This window comes from Anser anser (assembly GCF_964211835.1).
Source record: "Anser anser genome assembly, chromosome: 3".
In the NCBI taxonomy this organism is placed as follows: Eukaryota; Metazoa; Chordata; class Aves; order Anseriformes; family Anatidae; genus Anser; species Anser anser.
The window spans coordinates 55368690-55385457 of NC_139722.1; the positions used below are offsets into that span (position 1 = coordinate 55368690).

General features: G+C 36.1%; 1 protein-coding gene across 10 annotated transcripts in view; it reads right to left on the reverse strand.

Moving 5' to 3' along the window:
- TBC1D32 (TBC1 domain family member 32) overlaps nt 1-16768 on the reverse strand; it is a gene marked incomplete at its 5' end in the record, with an annotated part of 87142 nt that overhangs the window by 52889 nt on the left and 17485 nt on the right. For all 10 annotated transcript variants that reach the window (XR_014582144.1, XR_014582145.1, XM_083830634.1 and 7 more), the window contains 7 exons: nt 2153-2269; nt 3031-3149; nt 4663-4750; nt 5398-5536; nt 7639-7721; nt 11500-11701; nt 12906-13033. Coding sequence is in view for 8 of the 10 variants with exons in the window: in XM_083830634.1 (XP_083686760.1) it covers nt 2153-2269; nt 3031-3149; nt 4663-4750; nt 5398-5536; nt 7639-7721; nt 11500-11701; nt 12906-13033 (876 nt within the window). The remainder of the gene's footprint in view (nt 1-2152; nt 2270-3030; nt 3150-4662; nt 4751-5397; nt 5537-7638; nt 7722-11499; nt 11702-12905; nt 13034-16768) is intronic.

Below are 16768 nucleotides of genomic sequence, written 5' to 3' on the forward strand. Positions count from 1 at the left end.
ATTTTTTTTTGAAATGTTTGAAATGTGTATACATCTGATTTAATGAAAAGAACAGCAAATTCTTTAGTATAACACCCTCTCTAACACTGGTTCAGAACACGGCCACTTATTTTCAGAGGCCAGCATCCAAGGCCATCCATGACTAGGCTTGAATGTTGAGGATATCGTCTAATGTAATAGAGAGTTTTCTGAGTACTCAGACCCAACCATTATATGTTAATGTTAGATGAACACCCTCCTTTAACTGCCTATTTCCCTTCTGTTAACTACACAGTCTTGTGTGTCTAACTTGGACTTACACAACCCACTTTTGCACACTACTTAGGTGAGAAAACCCCATCCAAAATATATTTATCTGTAACTCTTCAGGGAAATTCAGGGAAGAAGGACTTGGGGGTTCTGGTGAATGAAAAGCTTGACATGAGCCAGCAGTGTGCACTTGCAGCCCAGAAGGCCAACTGCATCCTGGGCTGCATCAACACAGGAGTAATCAGCATGGAGAGGGCGGGGATTGTCCCCCTCTGCTCTGCCCTTGTGAGGCCTCACTTGGAGTGCTGCATCCAGGTCTGGGGCCCCCAGCACAAGAAGGATGTGGGGTTGTTAGAATGGGTCCAAAGGAGGGCCACGAAGTTCATCAGAGGGTTGGAGCACCTCTCCTATGAAGAAATGCTGAGAGAGCTGAGGATGTTCAGCTTGGAGAAGACTCTGGGGTGGCCTAATTGCAGCTTTTCAATACTTAAAGAAAGGGTTAAAAAAAAGATGGAGTGCAACTTTTTTATCGGGCAGACAATGCCAGGACAAGGGAGAATGGCTTTAAACTAAAAGTGGGAAGATTTAGATTAGAGGTTAAGAGGAAATTCTTCTCTCAGAGGGTGGTGAGGCACTGGAACAGGTTGCCCAGAGAGGTTGTGGATGCCCCATCCCTGAAGGTGCTCAAGACCATGTTGGGTGAGGCCCTGGGCAACCTCATCTAGTGGGTGGCATCCCTGCCCATGGCAGGGTTGTTGGAACTAGATGATCTTTAAGGTCCCTTCCAAGCCAAGTCGTTCTGTGAGTCTATGAATTTCAAACAATCGTATCAGTATTGCTATTTCTGGAAACCTAGAGAATTCCAGAAAACTGTTGGAAGTTCCACAAAAGCCAAAGTAACACACGCTTTCAAAAGCCATAAAAAAAAAACATTACTTAAGATCTACCCCAGTTTGAAAACTCTGAAATATTTATCATCTTCAGCATACATCTCCCCTGCTTCCAGTACCTCAGAAAACTTTATGACTGAGCAGTAGTATCTATCAGTGGACATACCAACACTGAGTGGATTGAAAAAAAAATGAAACTTTTCATACCATTCACTCTTGAAATCAACAAAACAGTGTTACAAAAAAAAAAAAACCTACAAGAATACTTTCCAAACATAATGTACACTATTATGACATACACAGTCTAAACAACAACTTAAACTATCACCAGTCCAGAGCTTACACTAAGCAAACACTTTAATGCAACAGCAATTCAAAGTGCTAGCTCATTAGCAAAGACCTAATTTTAACTGCCACTCAAGGTCACAGATTAAATTTGCCTGTGCTTCACAGATGAGAAAAAAAGAAATGGATTGTGGCTGGAAGAAGTAATACCAAATGATACTAACAGAATACTATTTTTCTTAAGACTAAAATATGCCTTGATCAGTAATTTTCCGGTTAGTGATTTTTTGTTTGCATGAATCATCTGTGCTATTAAGAAAGCCTGAGGTGCTTCTATTTTTATTTTTATTTTTGAATCCACAGTGTAATAAAGCAATATTATATAAATACAAATATAGGTGTTTTCCAGCATTTGCAAGCATGTATGCACGCACAGAGATAACTAAGTATGTCACTTTTTGTGGAAAAACACATTCTCATACAAGCCAGTAAATAGGATCTTTAAATTAGGCATCATTTTTTTTATTATCTTTAGGATTTCAAAATGAAAATTTTGGTTAACGTGAATTGATACGTGCATATACTGCCCTCATGCTGTATATAATACAAAATGCAGAAAATTTCAAAGGAGAAGAAATAACTTACTGTTTATTACAGTAATAATTTCTCAATAAAAATATCCTCATGTAACTATTATTTTTCTTTAAAATCTATAAAACTCTACTTACAATAATATCTGTAGGTACTTCACGGAGTGAATACTTTGGTTTATTTGGTATATCCTGTTTACTCAGGAGCTCAAGAACTGCAGGATAAGTGAGCAAGTTTATCAGAGACAGAAAAGACTAGAGAAAAAAAATAAAAAGGATGACAAAAGGTATTGTTAGTCAGCTAAGTATAACCAAATGTACGTTCAAAATTATTTACTTTAAATTTGTTCTTATCCTTCTTTGTAGGCTGGAATTGACATAGAGCTACCAAAATCACTGCAAACCTGGCAGGTGTATATACAATCAAAAAGATCAGTAGTCTCTGTGAAGTATGTACAAGCAATCAAATTTTATAAGTGGTGGCTTAGTAAAGTTGAACATTTTTCCAATGGAATAAATGAAATTTAATTCTGGAAATAACTTCAGAATTATTTTGAAAATCCTAACACTTGCACTACCATGCAATTCTAAATTTTAGAGACACAGCACACTCTAAAACACATTTTTCATAGAATCATAGAATATCCCGAGTTGGAAGGGACCCACAAGGATCATCGAGTCCAACTCCTGGCAACGCAAAAATATTTCTCCCTGATCTTACTACAGTAACTCAAGACTTGAACTGATAGCTAGTATTTTGAAAATTTCACTTCTGTCATGCCTATTTACTGTTATATCACCTTTAATGGAACCTTGGCATTGTGATCCACCATGTAACAGAAGAATTTTTTCAATTAACCATTATTTGACTAGCATATTACATCAATTTTGCCCCATATGAGAGAAAGCAGGTATAGTTGCAATAAAAGACTAGTAAAAGTTATGTAACATAATATCTGAAATACAGTACTGTTTTTTTCCATGCCAGTAAAGAAGATTATTAATTAACTTCTCACCTTCTGACAGCTTTGGTCAATAGGGTCAACTGGAGTAGATTTGGGTTGAGTTATCCTCACATCATCTTTTCCACACTCCAAAAGAGTCCATAATTCAGTTACAAGGGCCTTTATAAACCCTAAAACATTTTTTTTTTTGTTTTAATCGTGAGAATGGTAAGAACACCAGAAAAACAATTTTCATATTAAAAAACATTTTACACCACAATTTTAACCCAGATTCTCAAAATTTTCTACATTGTGGACTAAAATTTCACAAGACAGACTGCCTGAGTCTTACTCTCTCCCTTCTATTCTCAATCCTTTGGTCAAATCACCTTTCTACAGCAATGTTCTTATATTCAGTTTTACAGTAGCAGTTCACAAAGAATATTGTACTACAGTAGGATGATATTTATATAAATTGCATGTTTCATGTAAATGAGCTGCTGATGTTTCTTAACAAGTTAACTTCTCAAGACTTAGCTAGCATTGGCTCTGGGTTTTATTGGTGAGTTATTGTAAATTTGTATATACGCACAGTTTATTGGTGAGTTATAGTACGAAAATGGTATAAAAACATACCATAATGACTGAAAAATATTTTTAAGGGAAACACTACGAGCTGAATTTAAATAGTTTAGTAATAACAATAATAATTTTTTTAAAAAGGAAAAATAGCCATCTACATTTGAAATCTCCAAGTGTAAATTACAAACTTAATATAAACTTCACAGACATTACACAACCTGCTCTAAGGGCTGAAAATCAATGCTTATTATTTTTGATCTACCATTTTTCTTTGATGCTGAAGGCCATAAGAAGCAAGACAACCTTAAATAGGACAGATGGATTTACTCAAGTAAGTCTGCTCCCTGCTCTCTGAAAAATACCAGAGGCATAAATAATAAACAAATAACAATCATTTTCCTTGACTGGCAGAATTTCCCTGCCTTTGTAATAATCTTTCAGCCAAGCCACTTTAATTACACACCACCCATTTCTAGATACTCAAAGAGAATATATGCAACTTTTGTACCTCACTGAATTCCTTAGCAACTCAAGGATAGCTTTACATTATTGCTAAGATTCTAATTAACACAACGACTACCTAGACACCTGTGTGGTATTACAACAGTTAATTTCTCTGAACATGAATTCAAAAAAATCTCAATTCTGTCTCATTGTTGCACCAGAGCATAAACGACATTCAGGTCTATGAAGCTTCTCACTCTGAGCTGTCAGTAGCTATGGAAAAGTGCATATAAATTACAGAAATCAACACTTAATAATTCTGATCTGCCAATCAATAAGTACTTGCAAATTATTAACAGCTTTTTTATTATTATTATTATTTTTAACAGTCATAAATGCACAAACAGGAAATTTCTGGAAATCAAAAACAATGAAATAAAAATTTGTGTAATGTGGGGGGGGGAAAAAACCTTCATCAAGATAAGTGAATGACTTTGAAGTCTGAAAGAATAAATTTCCCTGAATAATAATAATAATAAAAAAAAATAGGCATTTAAAGAGCCTTTGCTAATAATGCATAATTATTCCAGTCTGTTCATCTTTTTAATACCTTTCCCACCATTTTTTTCTACTGTGCAAGACAACAGCACATTCTTATAACACCCTTCTTAAAATTACCTGAACTCTGTAGAGCTACTGCACCTGTTGGTGTTGTTGCCAGTTGTGCAATAATCACTCCATTACCAAACTCTTCACATTTGTTTGTCTGTTAGTAACAAATATAAAAGCACAGATTTAGTATGGCAGAGGACATGAAACTCTTAAAAGATCTCTTAAATATTGATATTTCCTACACATGTTTATAGAATTTAATCCACTGTAATATTAGACTTGAACAGTTCACAGATCTTGTACAGACTTCCCAGGGTCAGATTCCAAACAAAACATCAAGTAAAGTATCTTACCAAAATTTAAATGCTAAATACTATGTTTGGGAGATGCAACATCAGCAAATAATAAAAACATTGGTATTATAATGTTCTTTGCATACTTTCAGTAGAATGTCCATAACATTTTTTCTCCTAAAATGCATATAAGCTGATTTTTGGTTACATGCTAACATTTTATCTAGATTTCAACAATGCCTACCAACAAGATTTCACTTTGAATTTCCCAGTAAAAAGTCATAAAAACTCATTATATATATGGCGTTCTAAAGATGGTTAACATCCAACAAAATTAAATCTATGGGACACTAACATCAAATATCATTATCTACATTTAAAATTAATTTTCTGTGCAGTATAAATGACAAAAGTGCTTCTGGATTTATTTTCTTATTATTTTCTTTCTTCTTTATTTTATTGTAACCATTAAAGGAAAGAAATACTGTAACTGCTCTGTAACGCTTACCTGGAGTTTTTTTGATAAACTGTTGAACATAAAGCTCACACAGTCATTCATGGCCCCTGTACTATGAAGCAGAAAAAGTCCTTTCGGTGTGGCAGAAAAATTTAACAAGGCATCTAGCAAAGTTTCTTCCCATAATAAACTGTAAGAATAGCAAAATAATCGTTACATATATGTATAAAAATAAATCATGTGAAAAAAAAATTATAAATTAACTTTAAAAAGCAAAAGGTTTCATTCACCTGACTACATGTAGGCTATGTTATCTTTAAAAAAATAATAATAATAATAATGTGCAAACATCCAAACTCATCCTGGCAGAAGGATTAGGTTACATGGTAAGGAAGGAGCACAGAACAGACAGATGATGCAACAGGGAACTGAGAAGACCTGTGTCATCCATACATGTACCTATGATTTACCAAGTCTTTTAAGGCATTAATGTGGCAGTTGCAAAGTGGCAAAACTGACAGAGAATTTCTCACTGATGTAAAAACACTTTGAGGAACTAATAAAAACCCATGTTTGAAGAGAGAAAGACTCCTGCTAGAAAATTAGTACAGAATTATGAAAATAAGGTGCAATATATACAACAGTTTCTTTTTTTTTAAGAGCAGTAATACTTTCTACCAACATGGCAGGGAGAACAGCAATTACAATAAGCAAGTATGATGATGCCTTCTGCCCTATAAAATATTCTGTCCCCCCAAAATAAAAGTGAATTAATTCCATGACCTTTGACAAGGTACTACTGACCACTTCAGGCATCACTAGACTCATATGATTCTGCTTCCCTAAAAGCACTTGCTTAGTGGATTCTCACTTCTAGTTCTCATTTCCCTCTTTTGATTCCTATCACTAAGAATCCTATCCTTGTGCAGCAAGCAGCTTTTCTCATAGCAGTCAACCATTACCCCAAACTTTAATCACTTCTGCAGAATCCTTGCCATGTTGTGTTCTGAAGCAAAAATTTCACCCAGAAATATATCAGTTTCTCTCGTTCTGTAATGAAATCGAAAATCTAGATGATAGAAGGAAATTGTAGCTTATGCCAATGGTACTGATTAGTGATAGCCTCCTCAGTAAGAGCTCTGCATCTCTGAATTTCTTTTTACCACTAGTTTGGAATTGCCATCCAGTTCACATGCCACCACTACAGGCTTGAGTCAAAACTGTTGTGGTATGTTTGCAAATTATCCATGAAATCTATGTTAAAGTATTGTTGTGGTTTAACCCGGCTGGCAGCTAAACACCACACAGCCGTTCGCTCACCCTCCCCCCTCCCTCTCTGGGATGGGGGAGAGAAACGGGAAAGTGAAGCCTGTGAGTTGAGATAGAGACAGTTTATTAAGACAGGAAAATAATAATAACAATAATAATAATAATAATAGTGATAATGGTAATAGTATTAACAATAATAATGTGTAAGAAAACAAGTGATGCACAATGCAATTGCTCACCACCCGCTGACCGATGCCCAGCCTATCCCCGAGCAGCCGGCCCCCCCACCCCGGCCAGCCACCCCTATATATTGTTTAGCATGACGTCAGATGGTATGGAATACCCCTTTGGCCAGTTTGGGTCAGCTGTCCTGGGTCTGTCCCCTCCCAGCTCCTGCTGCACCCCCAGCCTGCTCGCTGGCAGGACAGAGCAAGAAGCCGAAAAGTCCTTGGCCTGGTGTAAACACTGCTCTGCAACAATTAAAACATCAGCATGTTATCAGCGCTCTTCTCATCCTAATCCAAAACATAGCACCCTACCAGCTACTATGAGCTACTTAACTCTGTCCTAACTGGAACCAGGACAAGTATAATCAAAAATCTGCTTAAATAACTGGGACTGCACTAACACGAACATAAATCTCGATTTTAAGGCTCACAGGTCTGTATGCTTCCAGATAAGAAATATACAGGTATGCATATATACCTGAATATAAGGGACGTTAAATTTCAATATAAAAGAAAGGATGTCTTCGTCTTAACATGTAAGATGGCCTACATTCTGACTTTCAGCCAGAATGTAGGCAATCTTGCTATGTAGTATTATGAAGGTGTAGATACCATTCAGCAGAAGAGTTTTAAATTAATATCCCATCAGAGCCACTCAAATGAGACTCGTGCTAAGATGACCGTGCTCCTGGCAAAAGCCCTAAAAAATGCAGGGTTATAAAATGTTGAATTGTGAATAAAATAGCAGTGTCCATTCATGCTTGTGCACATGCATAAATTAAGCATCAACACTTACACATTTTTTGACTCTAGACTTATTGACGAAGTAGAGTCTGTATCGGTTACAGGAGTGGGTACTCTTTCTGAAAGCAAGCTCATCTGTGAAATTAAAATAATAATAATAATAATAGTAATAAACAACCCTTCTTACTGTTTGTTTATTTACACCATTTTTAAGCTCCAGATCTTGCTGTTGTTTTACTTAAAAAAAAAAAAAACAGTGATCAGATTCTGAGTCTAGCCTTTGGTATGGAATATATCATTCTACTACATTTTTTATTCCAGGAAAGCTCATTTTCCACATTTAACTCAGGCATAAACATTTTAAAGCTATTACTTTTTTTTTTTTAAGTTTTTATTCTTTAATTTTTGAAATTTTTAAAAAATGTATTTTTAATCATATTTTTTTAGCCAAAATTTTCATGCAAAAACTAAAAAAACAAGAACAACATTTTAATTCTACTTTTGCCACAGGTAATGGAAATAACAGCCTCTGGAACCAATGACTCAATGCCAAATTTATTAAGCAGTTCTGCCAATTTTTATTTTATTTATAATATTCCTTTTATTTATAATATTTATATTTTTTATGTATTGATATACATTATTTATAATATTAATTTTATTTATAATATTATTTTATTTATATGATTTATGTATATAGCTATGAATATACATAAAGCTACAGAGAGATAAAGATTTTATATATGTGTGTGTGTGCATGCACACATAAAAACATATTTGATGGTGTTTTAATTAAAAAGATGTTTTAAAATAACTTAAAAGGACCATATTTTAAAATAACTTAAAAGGACCATATTATACTATTCTAATGTAAGTGAGCAGTTGTTAATTTCAGTGAACATAGTAAAGTTACCCTCTTATAAATGTGATCTAAGACATTCACAAAAGATTCCTGAATTAAACTAATTAGTTACCTTGGCCCTGTTAAGTTTCCCTTTTATCATCATCTGTACAAAAATGCCAGCTTCTCCCTCAGAATTCCAGCAAGATCTGCCATGTAAGACAGGTGGAAGTAAATCTTTGTAACTAATGCTTGGATATAATATTTTATTTTTATTTTATTCATGGTCCACCATTTCTGATAAACAATAAATGGTAGAATATTTTAAACTGCAGATGTTTTGAAATTGAACAACAGAAAAATACTTTAAAAAAAAAATCAAGATGGCAGAGTTGAAAACATGACTTCACTGTCCTAAACTGTTGATTCCTGAAGCCCTGATTCCCCTTGACCTCCAAAGCAATATGAAGAAATAGAATTTTGTCAGTTAAATGTTTCATGATTCAATTCCACACACTCATGCTATTTATCCTTTATGTGTCAAAACAATTTGTCTAAATGATGTTATATATCATAATAAAATCTTTTGATGTGCAAAGTTTTTTTTTGTGTATGTGTAGATGCTATGGTACTCTAGAGCAAATAAATGGAAATACCCATCAAAAGCATATGACAGTCTGACTGATAAACATTATACAGAGCAACAAGTTAGTTCAAGTAAGACTGACTATTTACATACCACGAAAGCACGAAAAGATTGACAGATTTTTAAGTTATGTGAATTACAGCATGATTAAATTGAACTAAACTCCAGAGTTCTCAATGCAAGGAAGAACATTTCAAAACCAACATTTTCTGATGGGAAATAGAGTTTACTGTGATATAATTACGGTTGTAATGTTTTACTTTCAATCAAGATTTATGCTTTTGTGATAATACTTGTATACGAAAGTAGTGAAAAATATCCACAGGGTAACGATTCAAGTTTTCTCTCATGCTTTATCTTTCTGATATTTTCTGCCTTAGTTTACATTGTGACTATGTTTCTAAGCATTATAAAAGCATACAGCATTTGACAAGTAGAACAGATGTTCCATTTTGTTTCCCTTGCATTCAATCTCTCTCCTGATTCCTTGACTTCAAAAAAAAGCTTTAGTATTTTAAACATTTTTTTTTCCAGCTTGGTCTGATCCTTCTCCTCTAAGAAAGTATTTTACAAACACTGGAGAGGGAAAAAAAAAATAAAAGTTTCAATTTTTCAGAATAAAGTAGTGTAGCACAGCTTGTCTTTCCACAAAGAGTTCTAGTATCTGTAGTTTAAATATATTGTTTCAGTTTTGCTGGAAGCCAAAATTGAAGTTTCATACACTATCCTTATCTAAATATTGACAATGTAATTTTAATGATTCCAACCTTTGTTTGAATTTTACTTCACTGTGAACTTTTTGAAAACTGCTCTTGCAGCATCTGCTGCCATTTTTCCATATTAACAATAACAATAATTGATAAGAATTTTCACACTGCACATAGGAACTCTGCTATAGGAACAATGAAAATAGAAAAGTTTATTGAATAAAGCAAGGATCTACATATCTTGTTCAGTAAATTTATAATAGAAAGCAAAATTGGCAGAACTGTTGGACCCAATTTCTCTCAGACAGAAAAAACACTAGACTAGCATCAGACAGAAGTTAAAGTGCAATCTCTATACTTCATAAGATATCCATGTACAAGTATGACAAGAACACCTGCTTGCACATCTCATTATGGTCTCTAGAGAATATATCAATGGCATCTAAGCATTTAAGTCCAATATTTGTAATCGCCTTTTTTCTTTGTATCTTCCACCAAACCTAACCAGAAATTATTCCTAACACACAATCTAAACCTCCCCTGGTGCAGCTTGAGACTATTTCTTCATGTCCTATCACTTGTCACCTGAGAAAGGCGATGGATATCCTCCTCACTGCAACGTTCTTTCAGGTAGTTGTAGAGAGTGTTAAGGTCTCCCCTCAGCCCCCTCCAGACTAAACAACCCCAATGCCTTTAGTCATTCTTCATAACTCTTGTTTTCTCGTACCTTCACCAGCTTCATCACTCTTCTCTGGATATGCCTGAGCAGCTCTATTAATATCCTTCTCCTAGTGAGGGGCCCAAAACTGAACACAGTATTTGAGGTGTAGTCTCAACAGTGTTGCATACAAGGAGACAATTGTTTCCAGAGTCCTGCTGGCCACACTATTTCTGATGCAGGCCATGGTGCAATCCGCCTTCTTGCCCACCTGGGCACACTGCTGGCTCATGTTTAACCAGCTGCTGACCAGCCACTCTTCTGGCCTATACCACTGCATGGGGTTGCTATGAACCAAGTGCAGGACCTGGCATTTACCCTTACTGAATGTTATGTGTTTGAACTCAGCCCATCAGTCCAGCTTATCCAGATCTGTCTGCAAAGCCTTCCTACCTTCAAGCAGATCTACAGTCCCACTAACTTAGTATTGTCTGCAAACTTACTGAGAGTGCACTTGATCTCCTCATCCAGATCACTGATAAAAATGTCAAACAAAACCTACACCAGTACTGATCACTGGGGAACACCGCTGGTGACCAGCAGTCAGCTGGATTGAACTTCATGCACTACAACTCTTTGAGCCTGACCATCCAGCAAACTATGCACTTGTCCAAGCCATGAGTAGCCAGTTTGTCCGGGAGAATACTTTGGGAAAATTTTTTTACTAAAATCCTATGATAAGTAGACAAATTGTGAACATCAGATGACCTCTAGTATCAAGGACAGTGTTAAAAAAAAAACTGATCAATGAATGACAGGTCTACCCATACATCCTCAGAGATCCTGGTTTAATCTTCAAGCACGTAAGTCTTAAAATAAGCATCTGCTAGGTTCACACATAGAAGGAAATTTTGAAAAGCAGAACTTCATTTTTTAGATCAATTACAAGTACTCTTATCTCACTATTTAAGTATAGGGAATCTAAAGCAAAGAACTATTACATAACCTGAACCTCTTACAGTAAGATTTTTCTGATCTTCCCAATCCAAAGCAAGATTTACCTTTTTCCAGGCCTCTCCAATAGATTCATGCAAGCCATAAGGAATTAGCATCTGCAGGCCTTCACATGTTCTGTACATCTGACGACATACAAAAATGAAAGCTCCTTTAACAACTGGCAAAAGCTCGGATCCAGATAAAAGAGTAATGTCGTCATGAAGAAGTTTCTTTGTAAACTGAACAATTACATGAACAGCTGTAGGACTAGAAATAAAATAACATTTTTAAATGTTGGTTTGTAGTCATCAATGAGCCTTGAAACAAATCCTTTGACAGAGCTTATAAAAATTGTTCTAGGGGTAATGGAAAGAAACTACGACCCACTATGGAGGGACCAACTATATTAATACTTGCAACAGCAGTCAGAATAAAAGAAATGCACAGCAAGTGATTTTACTTTGGTTACGGGTTCATATAAAACAAAAATGCAGTCACAACCTTCCATCTAGTCCACATGGCCACAAACTACACAAACTGTGTCTTTTATATGAGTCCAGTTGGGAAAAGTAACAAGACAGTCATTTTAGCTTTTATTTAATCAAAAAGGCTATCAGTATTCTTGAAGCACATCAGGCAAAATTTATTTGTTCTTCCTCTTTCCTATCTGAGAACTACTTCTGAAGTCTTCTAGGTTAGAAATGCAAAATACAACTCTTTGCCCAAAAGAGATCAGTTTCACCACCATTTTCCTCCAAAAAGCTTTTACGTCCATACTCCCATAAAAACGTACACAACTTCTGAGCTTTCCGCTCTCAGAAGACATACATTCCAAATAATTGACAGTCACGGACGTTAGGGTTATTTTCATGACCTGTAGCTTAGATACTTTTAAATGCTAGTCTCAATTTTACTGCCCAATTTCATACTTTAGCATCAGCTAAGAATGTACTACACACAGGATTACAGGATTACACAGATACTAAATTAGGCATGCTGTTACAAATGTCAGCTTCTGATACAAGGTATGTCTCTACTACATATATTAATAAGTGAATGTTACATTAAATCTATTGTTTCAGTAAATTAGGTTGATTTTTAATATTTATTCTAAAAACAAGCAAAACAGACAATGTAAGACTTTGGCCTGAACGGCAGCACTATGAATATACTGGAACTACATTCAGAGAAAAAGAAAGCTCTCAAATGAATAAGAAAAACAAGTAAACCATGGAAATCTTCCTTAATAAAAGTATTTTAAAGTGTATTTTACCTGGTTATACACATAAATATTTCCCTTACACATTCTCCAAAACACTTCCTACTTTAATTGATAATGAGATACTTTTATTCCAAACATAAAGAAAACATATCATGCTACAAAAAAAAAAAAAAAAATTAAAATGAGTCTCGCTTCATAAGACTAATGCAATTCATTACTCACTAATGTTATTCATTAATGTTCTCTTACCTATCTTCTTTCGCAGAGTTTTTATTTCCTCCATAAAGAAGAATAGAAAGACCTTCTTCTACAGCAGCAAACCTTGCCAAAATATCAGCTACATCAATTAAAGTGGTTTCAAGGCAATTTATATATACCTGTTTGGAAGCCAACAAAAAAAAAATTTTTTTAATTCAGTGCTTTTGTGAAAGCTGTTTATTCAAGTCTGGCTTATCTATGCAGAACCTGAATGAAGGTCACCTTTCTGATGTCTGCTTAATGGTTTAAACAAAAAGTAAGCAGCCTACGTTCAAATGCCATCATATAAAAACCTTCATCGCAGAAGGTTGTAATTGCCACTTTTAATGATTATGGCAGAAATCTAATGACTACACAGACACAGAGAACACACATTTCTAAACTCTCTTCTCTTTTCCCACAATGAACGTGGAAAGACTCTTGATAAGCCACTTAGGGATGCAAGAACAGTATCTGAGTCAAGGTGAAATACATGCTAACTCCCTCTTTGCTGTATATGGACTGGCAACTCTTTGGCAAGATATGGAATTCCAATTTCACAGGAAAATCTTGTGCGTCCACCTCATTTCTTGGCAGCAGTAGGTCTAAACAGCCTCTTGCTTCAGAACCATGAGGGAAGCCTTCCCCACTGGAGCAAAGCAGAAGTCATCTGCTAATTCCTTATTCATTTCAGAGCACTGAACCTCTGAGCTGTAATCAAGAGGACCTGAACACTTAACATTAGGATTCAGACTGGTTAGTCTAGTACTATCACTAGTGAATGTCCTACCTGAATAAAGGCTAAATTGGCTATTGCTCATTAGTAAGTAAACTCACTATTTCAATAGTAGACAAGCAAAATACATGTACTCCACGAAGGACCTGTCAGGGAGCAGAAAGGGCAAGTTGCTCTGCAAGAGAAGGGAAGTCAGGAGCCAAGAGTAATAACAAGGCAGCCAGAGGCAGTGGCTCTCTATCTGATGGGCAGGTAGTCCCACCGTACCCAAGCAAGTTGAGCAGACCAGGTCCAGTGATGGTAACCAGGTTCACTCAACAATTCAGATCCCTTCCATGGAGATGAGAGAGGTCTGAGGTTAAGCCAGGAAACTGAATCAGTGAGCAATCAGGGTCAGACAGACCAGTGATCACCATGCAACTCTACAATAACAAGGCAAGTCTGAGGTAAAACAAGCAAACAAGTCTTGTCTGTGGGATAGGGTTCGGATCAATGGGGTGCCTGGCTTCAACGCTGCTACAACAAAGTACAGGCAGGAAATGAGGGTGAGAACCTCAGCTTAAAACCCACTCCTGAGATGGAGTGAGTCTACGCTGAGACATTAGAAGAGACATTTCTGTGGGGGATCTCTGATGAGGCTTCCTCACAGAGCTTTATCAAACAGCTGTCTTCAAGGTTTGACATCCATACCGCTACCTAAACTGGCCCTGAGCCCAGGCAACTAAGCCCAGGGGTAGGATAATTAGGGAGGAGATGTGCCCAGGGCCTGCCAGTACACAGCAGCTATAATTCTGCAGAACTTATTCCAGGGTCCTAAAGGCGGTCACAAAAACTCTGTTCCTGTCAGTATGCCTCAATCTGAAAATAAGGAAACATTTTATTATTATTATTATTATGAGGGTGACTGAGCACTGGCATAGATTGCCCAGAAAGTTTGCAGAGTCTCCCTCCTTGGAAATATTCAGAAGCTGTCTGGACATGGTCCTGTGCAAGTGGCTTGAGTGGGAGGGCATGGACCAGATGACCTCCAGAGGTCCCTTCTAACCTCAACCGTTCTGTGATTCTGTGAATATACAGAATGAATACACGGTCATGAAATAACCGGAGCTGTTTTCACCCAGAAACTGAGAAACACTCTGAATTACCAGAATTTATAAACAGATGTTGTACTTACAGAAAAGAATGACAGTTTTCAAAGCAAGAAAAAATACCCTTTGGTAATTTCCCCCTATATACACCCAGAAAAAACAGAATGGAGTCAACAGTGAGATGACTTTTAGGCAAAGATGAGCTAAGGAAGATTACTGTTCCCTGTAATGCTTGTTAAATAATTTGTACATCAGAGCAGGGAATAGGCACTGCTATCCTGAAGTTGAAGTCCACTGCTTAAATCCCCTCCACTCTTCTGTTATTCATCAAGGAAAGCTGGACTCATGGGAGCAGGGATTTTTGCAATGCTATGCAATCCAGCTCCTGCTTCTTCCCTCACAGGTAGCTCTATATTTTATATAGTGCACCAAGGAAAAATAAATGGTATTTACTTTACAATTTAAGGAATTTACTATTATTGCCAGTGGTCAAGGTAATCAGAGAAAAATATAACTTTATTTCAAAACTTGACCTCGTTGCAGGAGTACATATAGATACTATATTATTAGGTAAATGGGAAATCATTTAATTTCCTGATTCTTCTTGTGAAAAAGGTCACGGAGCAAGAGTGTAGAAAGCATAGAATAGGTTTCTTTTTTTCTCTTTAGAATTTATTTTTTTCTTACTCGGGCTTTGTTTTTCTTTTCGTTAAATTTTCGTGTTACACAGAGGGTTAAAAAACTCTCTCTGACCATTTATTTTTAGAGTACCGGTATAATTGTTCAGAATTTTAAGAAAGGAACATACTGTGCTGTCATTGTCTCTTCAAAAGAGTATTATTATTATTTTGTTTTCCCTGTGCAAGACAAAAATACACATAGTACTTTGTTTATTTACAATGTGAATACTATGTTCTGTACCAGCTATGCTTCAGCAGCAATTTAAGAGACTACAGAGCCCCCAAAGTCAACACTACTGCCCACAAACCAATCCTTCTGACTACTCCTGCTCATAGCCACCAAGTTTCTTCTTCCCTCTCTACTGCACATATGGAATACCACTCTGCTTAAAAGACAAAGTAAGGCTAGCACTTAACTGGAGTGGATTCACAGTCCAAATGTAAAAAACAAACAACAACAACAACAACAATAACAACAAAAAAAAACAGCAGAACTTTTTCATTAGGCCTATTCTGCAACTGAGGAGCCCTATGCCCACAATCCAGCACTGGAGAGACAGACAATAGATCCTTCCTAGGGATGCGTGATTCTTAGGTGTCTAAGAAGTGCCAGTGGTTTGGCTGGGAAACAAAACCAATCCCACTTTTTGTAAAGGAGGAACAGGGTTACCCTGACTTTTCCTATCTTTTCCAGCTATTGGTTTGCCAGAACTGATATAAAACAATTTGTACCTTCATTGGAACAAATACGGCACGTTCTAGATTCACAACACATATACAGCCTACTACAGCCACTGTGCAATAAATGTTCCTGAAACCTGTTTTGTTTTGTTTTAAAGAAAGAAAACAAAACAAAACAAAACACCAGTTACTAAATTGCAGGAGTGCTTACAATTGGTGAAAGTTATGCTACCTATGAGTGACAGCTGGCCATGGAACAAAGAAAAAGGAAAAAAAAGGAATAACTGTTAGAGGTTGGATTCATTGTTTTACTAACTAAAAACTACTAATGTATACAACTGTCTCTCTACTGTATTTTATGTTTTAGAATAAAATGCAAACGTAAATATTGATTGGGGTATTACACAGGCTTCCATCACAGCCAATCAATGCCTTATTACCTCAGTACTATCTCTAAAATTTGATTATCAGTGTCCAAGCTATATGCAGGCTCAGCGACTTCTTGTCTTTTAAAAAAATCTGTGGTACGTTTCTGCAGCCTACAATAAGATCAAGACAACTTGACATGTTAACCCTGCAAAAATATTCATAGATAGCCTTAAATAAAATGCATAAGCAACGCTACTAAACTCAGTACAGATACTCACAAAGGAGTTAGGAGTATCACAGAATCACAGAATGGCCAAGGTT